The sequence below is a fragment of the Prionailurus bengalensis genome, chromosome C1, assembly GCF_016509475.1.
Source record: "Prionailurus bengalensis isolate Pbe53 chromosome C1, Fcat_Pben_1.1_paternal_pri, whole genome shotgun sequence".
Lineage (NCBI taxonomy): Eukaryota > Metazoa > Chordata > Mammalia > Carnivora > Felidae > Prionailurus > Prionailurus bengalensis.
Window position 1 is genome coordinate 72,310,926 of NC_057345.1, and position 17,114 is coordinate 72,328,039.

At 38.4% G+C, this 17,114-nt stretch overlaps 1 protein-coding gene across 15 annotated transcripts in view; it reads right to left on the bottom strand.

Moving 5' to 3' along the window:
• Nucleotides 1-4,542: 4,542 nt before the first annotated feature.
• Nucleotides 4,543-17,114, bottom strand: part of LOC122480722 — an 86,200-nt gene continuing 73,628 nt past the window's right edge. For 2 of the 15 annotated variants that reach the window (XR_006296644.1, XR_006296634.1), the window contains 4 exons: nucleotides 13,470-13,596; nucleotides 13,091-13,178; nucleotides 7,966-8,151; nucleotides 4,543-5,021 (listed from right to left, as the gene is read on the bottom strand). Coding sequence is in view for 3 of the 15 variants with exons in the window: in XM_043575474.1 (XP_043431409.1) it covers nucleotides 5,755-5,919; nucleotides 8,015-8,151 (302 nt within the window). In the remaining 12 variants the exon portion in view is untranslated. The other 13 variants (XR_006296638.1, XR_006296637.1, XR_006296645.1 and 10 more) reach the window with 12 other exon arrangements.

Genomic DNA, 17,114 nt, shown 5'->3' on the forward strand with positions numbered 1-17,114 from the left:
ACTTCCTAATCTCTCTTGGAAGAACACTGACCGCTAAGTGACAAAGTGGCTGTGGTTTCAGACCTTAACTCTAATACTCCTGAGTTTATTGATACATAGCCAGTTCAGGGGAAATATATTATATTATATTATATTATATTATATTATATTATATTATATTATAATGTTATAATATATGATGTGGTTTTTTTTCAATTTCTGTGGTATAATGAATTGTGTGCAATGTCTGAGCTAATACTACATACAACTGAGGACAAGTAGCGATTTCTATGAAGTGACAGAGAGGCAGTTTTGGGGGGGAAATGCCAAGGATGATGATTTATTTGAAATCAACCTTGACAGTTTTCTTGCTGACAGAAAGGACTAGAACAAAGGTTAAATCCTTCATTTTTAGAAAACTACTTTGTCTTTCAGGCTTGCTCCTCCAAGCTCAGCTAGTTCATGAAGATCAACCATTTGACTTTCTCCCATGGATACAAGATCTTCCACAGTCAGACTTGCCATACAGAGCCTCTGACAGAAAAAGGAATTCCTCCATGTTTCTACCAACTAAACATTCAATGAATGTTGATTTATTAATGCCAGATCTAATTCCATCAAGATCTAATTCTACAATAATCCCTCAAAATAATGATTTAGCAGTCATTACCACCTTCTCTTCAAGTAACATTATTTTTTTAATGTTTATTTATTTTTGAGAGAGAAAGAGAGACAGAGCTTGAGTGGGGGATGGGCAGAGAGAGAGGGAGACACAGAATCTGAAGCAGGCTCCGGGCTCTGAGCTGTCAGCACAGAACCTAACACGGGGCTCAAACTCATGAACTGCAAGATCATGACCTGAGCCAAAGTCGGATGTTTAACCAACTGTGTCACCCAGGTGCCCCTCTTGGAGTAACGTTATTACCAGAACTATCACTATTTAGAGAATTCACTGATTTGACCTCCTCTATGCCTTCTCTGGCTGGAATCATAAAAATGGAAACATGGCCATAGGGCAAAGGCAGGTGAGCAACTTAAGGGACACATGTACCCTATGAGTCATTGGAAGTTGGGTATTTTGCACCTTTTCATCCATGTTTTCACATCATACTAAATTCTTCTGAGCCACTGATAGACTACTGTGTGCTATAAAAAGCACTAGAGCTTTAATAAGTGTCTGTTTTCATGTTAAATTCATATTTTATCAGCCTACTATAGATTCCTGTCTTTATCACCATCACATTAAACATAATTATTACCTGTTTAATATCACATAATCCTGGTTAGGCCCCACAGAAAATAAATTAAGGATACTTGGTTCTTCTGGGACCTTATGGCTTTGAACAGATGATGACAACAGAGACACATGAGCTTTATAGTAAACAATGGGATGAATTAAATTGGTAAAATGTTATATTGAGAACAAATGAGGCAGTTCGCTTAGGTAGACCTTTAGTTGAGGAGTGTAGAGGCAATTATAAAAGCAATCCACAGGGAGCTGCTTGTTTTTTAAAAGGCTTAATTAATTATTTAATTAAGACTCTCTTTCCTGGAGGAGGGAAAATCTGGAGATTTTGCAGATTTGTGACTGCAAAATAACTAAAATTCTGGAGTGGGAGAAATATTCCAAGACTTCTGTCATTTTTATATCCAAAGGTTGCAAGAAATGGCATCAGAACTAAGATCCAGCAAATTCTGTTGGATTTAAGTTTTGCCTTCAGCCACATGTCACTAAGAACAAATGTGCTATTTATATGGAGAAAAGTGTAAGGATTGTGCTCAAATGTATATCGGACTCAGACTTCAATGGTGCTCATTACTATAGAAAATGTTTTGGATTTTTTAAGTGAACACAAATAATGTATTTTTATGAAAAAGTAACCATAATCTCCAAAACAAAAAATATATACTGAGTGGCATTATTTTACATTTTTGCAAATGGAGGACAGCTGGATTCCTCTATCTTCTGCAATCTATTGCAAATCTTGTTTTTTAAAAAATAACAATTGTATAGGGGTGAGTGGGTGGCTCAATTGGTTTAGTTTCAGTCTCTTGATTTTGGCTCAGGTCATGATCCCAGGGTTGTGGGATCAAGTCCTGTGTTGAACTCTGCACTGAGCATGGAGCCTGCATAAGATTCTCTCCCCCCCCACTTTCTGCTCCTCTATCCTGCTCATGTTCTCTTTCTCTCTCTCTCTAAAAAAGAATAATAATAATGATTGTATATATTTAAAGAGTACAACGTGATGTTTGATATAAATATACATAGTGAGATAATTATAGTTAACCTAAAAAACATGTTCATCTCCAAACACATTTTCTTTTAATAAAATTTTAAAAATGTTTATTTATTTTTGAGAGAGAGAGAGCAAGCAGGGGAGGGGCAGAGAGAGAGGGAGACACAGAATTCGAAGCAGGCTCCAGGCTCTGAGCTGTCAGCACAGAGCCCGATGCTGGGCTCCAACTCATGAACCTTGAGATCATGACCTGAGCCGAAGTCAGACGCTCAACTGACTGAGTCACCAGGCAACCCCAAACACATTTTCTTTTGTGTGTGTGTGGCAAGAACACCTGAAATCTACTCTCTTAGCAAATTTCCAGTATACAATAAAGTTTTGTTAACTACACTCATCATGCTATACACGAGATTTCAAGATAATATAGAAAATAAATGCTAATACATTAGATATATAAATGGACACATTTTAGCAGCATCAGTAAGACACTTAAAAGTCAATGAACTTTGAGAGCAAATTATTATGAGGCCATGTTTATACAAGCATGTCTCAATAGCTGGAGTTCAAGCATTTAATTTACTTTGTCCAGGGTAAACTGAATTAACAAAAGATAATGGGCCTAATTCTAATATCTGTCTCCCTAGTACCATATTGACACAGCTGAAACCCTCCAAAAGGTAGCAAAAGAATATTTTCTTTTAGCTAGAAAATATTCATGATTTGTTTTCTGCAAATATCTCAATATTTTAAAAGAGCATCTTTGAGAAAATTACATGAGAAAGATACCTACTACAAAGTGACAGAGATCACCTTGCTGTCACTCTTACTCTCTGGCAAGCAAATGTGGAGCTGAGCCTTCTATCCAAAGGCTCACTTCCACGGGGTGACTTCTATAGATGCATAACTTACTTTGCCACAAAGCATACAAAATATGGTTTTCTGGAGATAAGGATGAAAATCCACTGGAATGAGAGCTGCCATCTATACTTTAAAATGTTAGAAATAAAATGCTCTTAAACAGAGGAAATCCTCAAAGAGATGCCTTAGTAGGGGGATGCCCAGCAGAGTTTTCAAAACATGCACAAAATATCCACAAAATTGAAAGCCCCCCAACCCCCTGCAAAAGGCTAATGGAAAAATGGTCCTAACAGAATTCAGCTCTTATAAGTCAATCAGGACCTGAATAACACAATCGCAGTGCAGAGAGTTAGAATCCTCCTGTGAGACATTTTCCCTAAGCATTGGTTGGGATTTTATTATAGGCTACTATGACATTTTTGTCTTTAACATTTCGGCCAGAGTGTATATTTATTCATTCATTCAACCATCACATGCCCACTGGATGCCAGCATTGGGGATGCAAAATGAATATGCTATGGCCCCCAAACTTCTTGAATCTGACAAGAAGTAAAAAGCACATAGAGAATATTATTGCTGTTCAAAAATTTAGGGTGATGTCAAGAAAAACAGTCAACTCCATTTAGGGGAACTTCATTAACAGAAACAAATAGAAGGGTAGTTCAGGCAATGGAAATGACATTTATGAAGGTGTGGGGACAGAAATAAAGGTACTTTGGGGTCATGGCAGAACAGCTCAAAATGAGTCAATGTGGGGGGGAGGTGCCTGGCTGGCTCAGGCAGTAAAGCATGTGACTCAATCTCATGGTCATGAGTTCAAGCTTCATGTTGGGCATAGAGTTTACTTAAAAAACAGTCAATGGGGATAAAGAGATAGGCCAGATGACCAGTGGAGAAGAAATCTTTGATCGAAGTTAAAAGCAATGACCAGAATTCCATTATATTTAAGGACAACACTTAGGAGTAGCATGATGTAATGTCTCTAGAACAACTGGATGTTTAATTGGCCAAGGTAAGTTGTGAGAGATGTTACATCTTTGTCCACAGAAGAGACACTGGCCTCTTTCAAATGAATGGGTTGGTCCTTCTCTCAGGAGTTGTCCTTGAATACTGGACCACCAATTGAGGGAAGCTGAAGAAGGCTTTACTCCCAGACAGACGACCAAGAGAGTACTTGAGAACCCATGGCCAACATCTTCCAATCAAATGCATGTTACATGGGGTACTTCAAGCTCTGTTGTTGTCAGCAATGCAGATCCCAGGAAAGGGCAGTAGACAGAACTGTCTACATGATCACAGCAATTGTTAAATAACGGCCCAAGAAAGCAATTTAATATAACTGCTCATATTCCTTCATCTTCAAACGTCAACCTCACCGTAATTATTCTGCTAATCAATAATTTTCTTTCAATATAATCCATATTTTCCTTATTTCAATATAATATTGTTTTTCCAAGTGGTTTTATTATTATTTTTAAATGAATTTTATTTATTTAGTTTTCTGAAGTGGTGGCACATACACATAGTTCAAACATCAAAAGATAGAGAAGGATATACAGCAAAGTTTCCTTTCCACCCCGTCCTCTGTCAAGTTCCTATAGCCCCACAAAAAAGTAAACAACATTATTAGTTTCTCATTTATTCCCAGGACGTTTAGAATGGATATACAAACCAGTACAAGTATACACTCTTTTCTTTTTTTTTCATCCCAACGGTACACTCTTTTGGCACCCCCTTTTCCCTACCTAGAAATAAATCTTGGAGATTGTATCAATAAGCTTGGGCGACCATAAGAAAACCCCATAGATTATGCGGCTTAAACAACAGAAGTTTATTTTCTCACAGTTCTGGAGACTGGAAATCTGAGGTCAGGGTGGCAGTATGGTTGGGTTCTGGTGAGAGCTGTCTCCCTGGCTTGCAGATGGCCACCTTCTCACTGTGTCCTCACTAGGGAGAGAGAAACAGTATGTCTTCCAGGTCTGTTATTATAAAAGCAGTGATCCCACCCTGATGCGATCCCATCTTTATGACCTCATCTAACCCCAATTACTCCCCAAACACCATAACATTCAGGTTTAAGCCTTCAACAACACAGGAATTGGGGGGATGGGGAGACACACCCAGTTTATAACAGAGGTCTTTCCATATAAACACATAAGGAGCTTCTCGATTTTTTTTTTTTTAACAGTTACACAGTATGCTATTGTTACCATATACATCTTTAAGGTTGAAACTGAGAAAACTAAAGCTGTCCTTAATCATTCCTTATTAATAGGATATGCAGAAATAAAGTAAGAGGATACGAGTCCTAGAGATTGAAGTGATATTTCTGATGAGTTTACACATAAACTGGAATTATATGCTGATGATTGCTAGAAATGTATAAAAACTTAAGCAATATGTTTAATATACATTTACTAGCCCATCATTAGATCTTCCAAACTTTAGCTTTCTAAATTAAATATGGTTGAAATGATATCCTAATATGAAGTTACTGACTGCATTTGAAGATGTCAAATTATACTAATAAAACATAGCTATGAAATGTATTTTTTCATGTCAATGCTTATAAACAATGGTCAGCTTACACCTGTTACTTAACTAGACATGTTATACAGGCCATTCTAAACATGTTAGTATATATTTAGGTTTTGAGAAAGGTATTAGTGTAGAAAAAGATTTAGTGATCTTTATGAATAAAGTTCAAATGGTTATTCAGTTCAGAAAAGGGAAAGAATCCAGAATGAGGAAGAGAAAAAAAGTATGGCCACAAAATACTGCTAGACAACCTTACCAAAAGCAAACTATGACTGTGTGCTATCCCAGCAGCCTGAACTATCACTGCCTGAAGAAAGAGAAGGCAGAAGGCAGAGACAGAGTGAAGACAGGTGAACAGAATAATATGTTCTTAAAATATAGCTTAAATTGGATTCAGGGATAAGAGAGCAAGGAATCAAAACAGGAACCAAGGTTTCAAGCCTAGGTGACTAAAAAGTAACACTGTTGGCTGAGATAGGGTGGAAGATATTTAGCATGGGGTAAGAGTTTATTTTATATACCTCATGTTTGGGGCTAGTGAGATATGTAGGTTAAAATTACAGTGGGCATTTAACAGGTTGAAGGGAAGAGACAGAGATGAGATTTGTTTTAACAAGTATTTATGAGAACAAAAGAGAGGGGGCAGGGTAAGTAGGAGCAAGAACAGAATGATAGAGACAACTCCCATTCAGAGGCAGAAGGAAAAAGATGGGCATTAAAGGAGAGAGAAGAGTACTCAGAGAGGTGAACCAAAGCAGTGAGTTACAGACACTGAATGTGCCACATACTGGAAGAAGACTCAAAGATATGGACACTGCCCCCGCCCTCCCATCCTCAACACATTACGACACATCAGATTTTAAGACATTAAGTAATGAGTTGATAGAGAGAAAGTAAAGTCAAGAAATACATTACATTGATAATTTTTTGAGATGACTGTTAAGAAAGATAGGATAATTATGTTATTCCATATTTATATTACACTTTACAGTCATAGAGTACATCCACATTCATTATCTCTTTTGATGATATCTCAAGGGGACAGTCCTGTAGGTAGATGTGTGGGGAAAGGTGCAGCAAAGGGGTAATCGAAGATGTAAACAGAAGTTGGCATAATGGATGGAGTTAGTTTCCCAGAGAGGTGAAAGAGGAAAGAATTTGGTGCTGGAAAACAGTTGGGATACTTCTAATTTTGACACAGAAAAAAGCAACAGTGAGTTGTTAAAGACACTATTTTGAGGTAAAAATAGTTAAGAAAGATTCATGACTAAAGCCTTGAAAGTAATCAAGGTAACCTTGAATGGAGAGCCCAGATGACAGGAGGCTCTGGGGCTCCTGTGACATGAGCGGGGAATGTTGATTTTGGCATAGAAAGTCAAAACAGTCTCTTCCCCCAGTCATGATCTCCCCATATCTCTAATATAATACCATGTTCTCCTATGAATGAAATAGTGAGTGGACACTGAAATACTGGAGCCAACAGCAAACAGTTCAGTGTCTTAAATAAACCCAGCCGAGAGTTTTGGAGAAGTCCCTCCACTATAGAACTCAATTTATAAGTCTGCTTTGAGTTCCTACCCCCAACCCCTCTCCACAGGAAGCAAAAGCATTAAGCAAGCTGTTAGAATAATGCATTTCCCCCAGGACTTTTTCAAAGGACAGGAAGTCAGTCTGTGGTCCAGCCTCCAGCCACCCTCTAGAGAGTTGTGCTTTTTCTTTTCTTTTCTTTCTAGTTTATTTATTTATTTGAGAGAGGGGGAGGGAGGAAGGGAGGGAGAGGGGGAGAGAGAGAGAGAGATTGAGAGAGAGAAAGAGAGAGAGAGAGAGAGAGAGAGAGAGAGAGAGAGAGAGAGAGAAAATATCCCAAGCAGGCTCCATGCTCATTGCAGAGCCCAAATCAGGGCTCAGTCTCACAACTGTGAGATCATGACCTAAGCCAAAATCAATAGGAGCCAGAATCAATTAGGAGTCAGTCACTTAAATGACTGAGCCACCCACGTGCCCCTAAGAGTTCTGCTTTTTCTAAGATACTACCCAAGTGTCTGTAACTTTCTCCATTAAAAGACATGCATGTTAAGAAATAAATTTAAGTCTGTACTCTATGAGCTAATACATTGGGAGGCAAAAAATATGGTAAGTTTCCCTTGTTGGCTGAAAAATCCACATGACATGTCTACCTGGGCCCTGTAGTATCTTAGCTAGACATCCTGAGATTCTAGTCTTTTGGCTCTTTAAACCAACTCTACCATTAAAATATTAATTTCTTTATTACATCTCATATAAGATAAAGGTTACTATCTTTGCTTGCTCCAATAAACTTCCTTCCATGAAGAGAAAAAAATAAAACCAACACCTTAATGATAAGGGTTGACATGAACTCCTGATTGGACCAATCATATTACCCCATCTTCCTGGCTTGGTGTGCGGTTTGGGAGGGAGTATGCAACCTCCATTGATCCAATACAAGTCATTCTTGGGATTGTTTCCAGGCTGGAGCCAAATGGTAAGAAATCCTCTTTCTTTGCTGGTAGAAGAGCTTCTAGGAAAAGATGAGAGACCAAAGTTATTGGAAGCCGTGTTCCCCATGGCATACAGACAGCTATCTGCAAAGATAACCTTGTCAGAAATAGAAATAGAAACTCTTGTCAGAAATAGAGAGTGTAAGCCCTAAAAGTGTTCCTGACATTGAATTCAGACATCTCTATGATCAGTTCCCTACAACCTGTGTTTGGGTTACACCAGCCAATAAGTTTTCCTTTTTGTGTGTGCAAGTTGGGATTTGGCCATTTGCAATCCAAAGTACCCCAACTTGTGCACAGAATACCATATGCTTACAAGGTGCTCAATAAATACATGTTGATGATTTGCTTGCTTTGGTGTTACTGATTTTTCTATACTTTTTGCTTCTGAACTTTTCTGTGTGTCCTACAACCTCATTCTCAGTGAGGCTTGATCAAAAGTCAGGCTGCAATTTTCCGATAATAACTGTGAACCTTATCCCCCCAAAGCTGGCCAAGGCCATTTAATATGTCTGTGTTTCAGCTTCCTAATCTGTAAAACATGGAAAATAATAATAGCAGCTACTTATCTAGCATCCACTCTATTCCAAGTACTGGCCTAATGCTTAACATACATTAGTCTAGTTCCTAATGCAACTTTGTAACACATGCATAACAATCCCCATTTTACAGACGGGAAAGCTGAGATTCAATGAGGTGAAATGAATTGACCAAGGTCATATAGCTTGAGTGACAGAATTCTGATCCATAGCCAGGTCTGTCAGAGTCTGTGCTCTTTCCAATGTCCTATGATGCCCTACTTATTCAAAAAGCATTTGCATGTGTATAATAAGATAATGCAGGTAAAATTGCCCTAAAAATAAAGAGTGATCAAAACTCGTTCTCCAATTGGCAACAAAAAAAATGTGGAAGTGGGCCCAAATATTAGCAAGGAAGATTTAGGCTTAGAACATTCTGACTACTCCAATTATGGCATTAGAAGTAGTAATTGAAAAAATAAAAGCTGAATCTTATATAAATGAGACATTTTATGAAGACAGAAAGTATAGCCAAGATTCAGCTCCATTTTTGAAGCCTCAATAAAACTCTAAAAGATATAAGCTAAGTTAGCTTTGCTATGCTAGGGAGACATTTCTAATTTCCTCACTGAACCATCAATATGGAGGACCTGGCATTTCCTTCGTGGCCCTGTTAATGAAGTTGCTAGTAAAATATGAATATTTTCGCTTACAGATCCAGATGGTGGTATCACTAGTGTTTAAAAGAAACAAACATATAGTCATGGTGTCTATGTATCGTTGAAGTATGCAAATCCTATTTTTGTAGAAGTTAACTGAAAGAAGGTTAAGACCAGGGCTACATGTTAAATGACATTTTGTAGAAAAATGCCTGTGTTCCTCAAGCTGTAACAACTATTTCAAACAAATTCAAGGAAACCATTTTATGAACTGTCTGCTATATGCCCATTTTCTTCATTAGACTATACCGCTTTGGGCGTAGAAATTGTGTCTTACTCATCTTTTTATCTCTAGAATCTAGTATAGGTAGAATTTGGCACACGTTGCAGTAGTATTTCTGTGGGTCCTGGGAATGTTAGCCTGCATGAACTTCTTCCACCATAAAAAATATTGAAAATTGTATTTTATGACCATATTGGTAAAAAAGATGAATAGATTAGTTCTACATATTTAAACATTTTCTTTGACCTAAAATTTCTTTTTTTTTTTTCCTTCTGATTTTAAAGGAAGTTAAAACATTTGCATGGGCCCCTAAAAGTCCTGTGGGCTCCAGGTGCTATGCCTATCTTGCATATGGGTAAGTCAGTCCTGTTATGTGTTAAATACAATTTGGTTGAATGAATGAAATGAATAAATGATTTAAAATTAGTATTTGACTGCTGGTAGGAATTCTTAAAGCTTCTATTTTGAAGTCACTTTCAGTTTAAAATATTTTCAAAAAGCAAATAATAAAATTATCAAAAAGTACTAATATTCATTTAATCTGAAGCCAACTACTGACATACTACTGTAAACAAATTTAAAAACCAAAAGTAGCATAGAAAGTAGCAAAATAAATATTTTAAATATCAGACATTGTTATAATTTTGAACAAATACAACACACCTCTCATTAAACTTTAACTATTTTCTTTTATAAACTCTGACATTCCAAGAAAGTCAGTTCATAAGGCAGATGCTTAAAAAATGGGGGTTTAGGGGCACCTGGGTGGCTCAGTCGGTTAAGCCTGTGACTCTTGGTTTTGGCTCAGGTCATGACCTTGGGGTTTATAGATCAAGCCCTGTGTCTTGAGATTCTCTCTCTCCCTCCCTCTCTGTCCCTCCCCTGCTTGCACTCTCCTTCTCTCTCTCAAAATAAATAAATAAACTTAAAAAAATATGTGGGTTTAGGGGCACCTGGGTGGCTCAGTTGGTTGAGTGTCTGACTCTTGATTTCAGCTCAGGACATGATCTCACGGTTCATGAGAGGGAGCCCTGCGTTGGGCTCTGTGCTGAGAGAGCAGAGCCTCCTTGGGATTCTCTCTCTCCACCACCGCCCCCCCCTCAAAATAAATAAATTTTAAAAATGTGGGTTTATGCTTGGAGCTACATAAGTATTGACTATAATTAAGTTAAACACATGCCCAAAATGCTAGAGCTGCTGCCTTTCACAACATTGCTTTTGGAACTCAGCATTTCTCTACTGTTGTTTTCAAAGACATCTTTTTTAAATGGAAAATTGATTGATGAAATCTTAGCCATGAATAAATGCTAATGCATACACTAAATTAAAATGCTGTCATTTTATAAGAAAGCCTTATTGGCTAACTGTGCTATTTCTTCTAGTAACTCAAAGTCTAGCGTTTAATTTACAGAATGAAATGCGGAAATCAATTATTCAGTTCATAGTATGATAAGACTGATTTTCAGAGTTATGTTTCGGGAAGCAAACAGACTGACTTATTCACTGACTTAAAATGTGAAGTCTCATATCTGAGCCGTTTTCCCCACTTCAAAATGTATTGAACAATGTTCAAACTATGAGGAAGCATTTTTTTTTCAACGTTTATTTATTTTTGGGACAGAGAGAGACAGAGCATGAACGGGGGAGGGGCAGAGAGAGAGGGAGACACAGAATCGGAAACAGGCTCCAGGCTCTGAGCCATCAGCCCAGACAGAGCCTGACGCGGGGGTCGAACTCATGGACCGCGAGATCATGACCTGGCTGAAGTCAGACGCTTAACCGACTGCGCCACCCAGGCGCCCCTGAGGAAGCATTTTTGCATTGTCTAGACAGAGTTGTGTGCAAGTTAATATCTGGATAATAATTCAGATTCACCCTTCCAAAAAAGGGTATCATACATATAAAGTAGTGCTAGTATTTATGGGATGGACATTTACCACAATTGCTCTTAAAGGCTACATAATAAAAGTGGATTAAAGCTGCCTAAATTAATTAACCATAGACACTGAAATGGATTCAGCTAATGGATTCTGCCTCTTCAGAGAGTGCCTCTTTTAATAATAAAACAAAAGCAAAAAAACATGTTTTCCTCCCTTTTTTCATAACATCTCACCATCTGACCAAGGGCAGGAGGGAGAGTGGGACTGCTCACACCATCCCTGAGCCAGCAGGAGGGAGAGGTCATCTAGTGATCAGACACTCCTGCTTCTCTCCAAGGGCAAATGGGCTGCCTCCGCAGCTGTCACATCCTGCTGCCCTTCGAAACAGGAAACCAGTCTAGAGTTTCAAGCTTACCTTCGGCATTGCATTACCGAAGCGGCAGTCTTGCCAGATCCTCGTAAAAGCCTGTTATATGTGAAGGTGGTGAAGGTTTTGAGGGTTTGGCAAACAGGAGGGCATTTATGTTTGGGATGGGGCACTATCTGGCTCAGCTATCTGCCATCTATTGGATGACTGCAAGACAGAGAGGTGAAACAAGCAAAGAAGAGTGGAAGACATACAAGGTCATTTGGTCCATCTCATGCCATTAGGTAGAATCACATTCCCACGCACAGCTGAACCAATAAAGGGTCTTGTAATGAGACTGCTAGCTGCCCAAAGGCAAGTAAGGAGGAGCTTCAAAGATCTAGGTTGTGAATTGACAAATCACAGTTATTCAACTTGCTTTTCAGTCAGACAAGCCCCTATTTTCCCATGTTTCCCACACCACGTCCTGCTTTGGCCCTCTTATTGCTCATTAGCAGTTCCAGCAGAGGGCAGGCAGGGGAAAGGAGAAGAGACATATGTTGTAGCAGCCGATCGAGAGTCTTCTGAACATGTTAAGGCAAATTTTCTCCACTACTAAGAGCAACAACAGTCTTTTTGTCCAAATGTTGTTCTTGTTATTTGTTGTGTATCTGTCTATATAAGATATTACCACTTTTCAGAGTCTCCTCTCTCAGGGAGTTTACAGTCTGGTTTGGGAAAGCAAAATGAAGACACATGACATAGTGAGAAAGCCATGCTCTAAAGCATCCCAAGCTATCCCAAGTAAAGTCATGGTTTCAAGAGAAAGAAGACAGGTCTATGAGTGCTGACAGTGCTAACATTTATAGATTGAAAGTAAAAATTGAAGTAAATAATTAGTGCAGAGAAGTGAGAATCAATGTCTGAGCAAGTGTAATTGCCGAAAATTCTCTGAACAGGCTTGCGTGACAGCCTCATAGAGAGGACTTGCAGGCATCCTGTTAGAATTTGGTTTATGTGGAACAGGTCTCATCAGACCTCAGCACCAGGCCTCTGCAGTGATCAGCCAAAGTGAAGGGACTGGTTGGCATTCAGGACTGGCTGGCATTCCTGGAGGAAAAAAATTCAGTATCTTTCCATATCATCCATTAAGGTCTGTGTGACAGTGTCATGAGCAACTCGCTATGGGGAGGTCTTCATCAGATAAACAGGGCTGCAGAATTCATAGCCAAGGAATGCGGGCTGGAGAGGCACTCCCAGCCACAGCTGCTACCTGAACACCCAGGACTGGCTGGGAACCAAGGAGACGTGCTGAAACCAGGAGCCTCGGCGACGAATGGCAATGTTACAGCCGCTTAATCCTGAAATGAAAAGTAATTGCTTCTGGCTTAAAGAATAAAGGAAAAACAAGATCAGCTTTGGCTGAATTACATTTTTTTCCCCAAAAACAACCATGCTGTAGACCAAGGTTCTGAAACCTGCTTGGTATTTGAAAATGTGAGGAAATGGATGTTTTCTGTCAATATAATTTAAATCCATCCAGAAGCACTGATATATAAGAGCACTTGAATGCAAATACATTTTGATTAACATGATTAAATCAAATGTGTGTACTTTCAGCTATAAGGGATGACATCAAAAATTTAGCTTACCTAAATATAATTTTAGAAAGTCAGTCTTCAAAATAGCTGCTTCTCTCTTTTCTTTTCTTTTTCAAAGCATTTTCTACCGAAAAGTCTCAGCAGAGGCTACCAGAGCTCCTGTTTTGTATAGGTGAAACTGAAAATGGAGAAATATGGGTGCAGGGGGGAGGGGAAAGATATCTTAATACTTGTAATATATTCCTGTGACGAAATTGTCTTTTCTACAGAAAAAAGAATTCATAAAGGAACTGCCAGAAGTTTAAATTATTGTTAGAAGGATCTGAAGATGGCTTTAACCCACAACTGAGTAAGTAATATTCGTATTTTTACTTGTTTACCTTTCAAGAGGGCTACAGAATGGCAAATGTCAGATTTTCTGTATACAGAGTCTCCATTTCCTGGAGAGCAAGAAGGCACTGACAAAGAGTAAAAACACAGCAAGAGTGAGAACAAAGAAATCTTGCCTTCAAGTTTAAATATATGTATTCATTTAAAATATTTGCAGCAGACTCACAATGATACGGAGAAAACTAATTAAAATACTTCTTATTTCCTAGAGCCATATAAAATTGCCTACATAAACAATGATTTCACATGGTTTCACCTAATACCATAAGCCTTCACAGGAGTATCATCAGCCAATAATAACCGGTAAGGAATAAAACCCACTTTGTCTTCCTGCCATCGTTCTGTACAAATACTAATATTATAAAACCAATATGACACATGCTATCCTACTGCAGGTGCTAACATTGAGGACATTCCTTACAGAAAAACCAAGGCTATTTAACAGTCATTATTCACAGCATATATTTCCTTCTTCATTAATTCATATAAGAAAATTTGTTTTAATGTTTGTGTATTTTGAGAGGGGGGAGGGGCAGAGAAAGAAGGAGAGAGAGAATCCCAAGGCAGCTCCATGCTGTCAGCCCAATGCAGGGTTCGATCCCACAAACCAGGAGATCATGACCTGAGCCGAAATCAAGAGCTGGATGCTCAACTGACTGAGCCACCCAGGAGCTCCCTGCTGCCAAGATAATGCTTTTACCAGAAGTTTTTTGGATACCACCAGTTTCTACATTTTATTTAACCTAACAGAACAGCATCATGGCACTGACAACTATGCCCACTTTCCTGTGAGCTCAAGCCGGTGACTGTGCAAGGCTAGCCACAGACCCAAAAACTTGACACAGTGATCATAAACATAAGGGCTTTTTTAAAATGAAGGGTGTCATACAGCCCATTATGTAAAGAAACAGCCACGAACAACACTGAGAATACAAAGAAAATCCACAGCTGATGCATTGTGCTCTCTGCTGGAATATGACACACAGCCAGTGACCCTGAAAGCCACAATATTTCCAAAGATGAAGGACCACGGCACTTAGTAACACTTTGAATATTAAAAAAAAAAAAGCAGTCCTTTTTACATCAATACTCTGTCATTCTATGCCAGGAAAGGGGACTGAGTGTGGAGATGGCCCCACTTTTCTTTTTTATGCTCAGCGTGATTCAGATGTTAGCAAGGTTTCTATTCCCATTAAAGAGAAGCCTTAGACAAGATTTCTATTCTTACAAAACATGAGAGTGTCAAGAGGAGATATAAATCTAAAACATAATGTAAATATATATTTTAATGGAGATACACAGTACTCAAAAACGTTGAGGTGATTAGAAAGTGTATGCAATGTTGTTCAATGCAATTTTAACCCACATATATCACTAGCAGGTTTAAGGCAGTCTGGGTTTTCTATGTAAAAAAAAATGAAATTAGAGAAATGTAATCTCTCACGTCAAATATTATTAAATCATCAATGACACATTTTCTTCAAACCCTCTTACTCCCATACCAGATGAGCTTGGGAAGAAGCAAAGATCTTTCTTTGCCCAGGGACTTCAATTACCCACTCACTCTTTAGTACCTGAATTTTGCTTTCTGGAATTACTGACAATTCAAGTATGATTTTCAGCATCCCCCCCCCCCCCCCCCCGCCCGGTGAACTAACTAACCCCCAAGTGCCTCACAACTTGCTTTCTGAAAAGAAATATATCTCTTCAAATTATACTTCATAAAAAGTGAAGATTAATGAGATTTTAAGATACAGACTTAATGGGGTTTTATCCTCTCCATCTCCTGGTCAGTATTCACCCTCCTCTTAAGCACCCTGCTGTCCTCTTTTCCTACTGTGAATATTGAAGAGATTCTGAGGAACAGACCCTCAGAAGTCAGCAGAGGTGACTTCACTGAAGGGTCACTTCACCTGAACCCAGCGGGTAGGGGCTGTAGAGGACTTTACACACCACATTTGGAAAATGCAGCAAGCAGAGGGTAAACTTAGAAGGTTTCCCAGGACTGCTCTAATATTGACATTATTTAATTTCTTTAAAAGATGATTGACTATGTAAATCGAAAACAGTAACAACTGTGGGGCTTTCACATATGAAGGAGTATGACATGTAACAATAGTGCAAAGGACAAGCTGGGGAACAAGAAGTATTCTTTCATGAGTTTGTTATATTACATGTGTAGTGATATAATGTGAAATCATAGTAGACTCTGTTAAGGATCAGCCACCAAAAAATAAAACAAAGACGTACAGCTTTTAGGCCAATAGAGGAGATAAAGTAGAATACTTAAAAATTCTCAGCAAATCCAAAAGGAGGAAGGAGGAAACAAAGGAATGTAAAAACAGATGGGACAAAACAAACAGATGGAAGGGGGCAAATAGCAAGATGGCAGATACAAGTTCAACATCCACAATGATATTAAATATAATTAGACTAACCACTCCAATTAAAAGGCAGGGATTATAGGGGCGCCTGGGTGGCTCAGTCGGTTGGGCGTCCAACTTCGGTTCAGGTCACGATCTCGCGGTCCGAGAGTTCGATCCCCGCGTCGGGCTCTGGGCTGATGGCTCAGAGCCTGGAGCCTGCTTTCCATTCTGTGTCTCCCTCTCTCTCTGCCCTTTCCCTGTTCATGCTCTCTCTCTGTCTCAAAAATAAATTAAAAAAACGTTTAAAAAATTTAAAAAAAAGGCAGAGATTATAAAAGTGAATAAAAAGACAAAAAATGAGTTTATAAGACAGGTGTATATAAACATCTCTGTTTATATACAGATGTACAGTTTGTAAAAGAAAAGCTTTAAATATAAGGTATAAGTATAAAGAATAACAGGTTAGAAGTAAAAGGGGAAAAAAGAATATATTTCTATTCTATAGCATTGACCTATTTGTCCTTTTACCAATACCACAATGAGTTTATCAATTGTAGTTGAATTTAATAAGATTCCCAGGTAATTCATATGCACACTAAATTTGAGAAGCAATGGGTAGATAGCCCTTTGGAGGTGTTTCGCAGCGATAAAAGGAATTATTTATTGCATGCTTACCAAAAAGAGAAAAATATCAAGTATTAGAATTCTACTTGATTCATGATCCAAGCAAGGTAAGAGATTAAGCAACTTACTTAAGGTCATAGAAATGAACCAGGCCCTAGATTTCCTGATTCCCAGACAACTGCAATGTCCACTAAGAACTTAGCTGTATAATTAAGAGTGACACTCATTCAATAATAGGCAAGGAAAAAAGAAATTTCTATTGATCCACATATTTACTATTTCCAACACTCTTCATTTTCCACGTTGATCTGAGTTT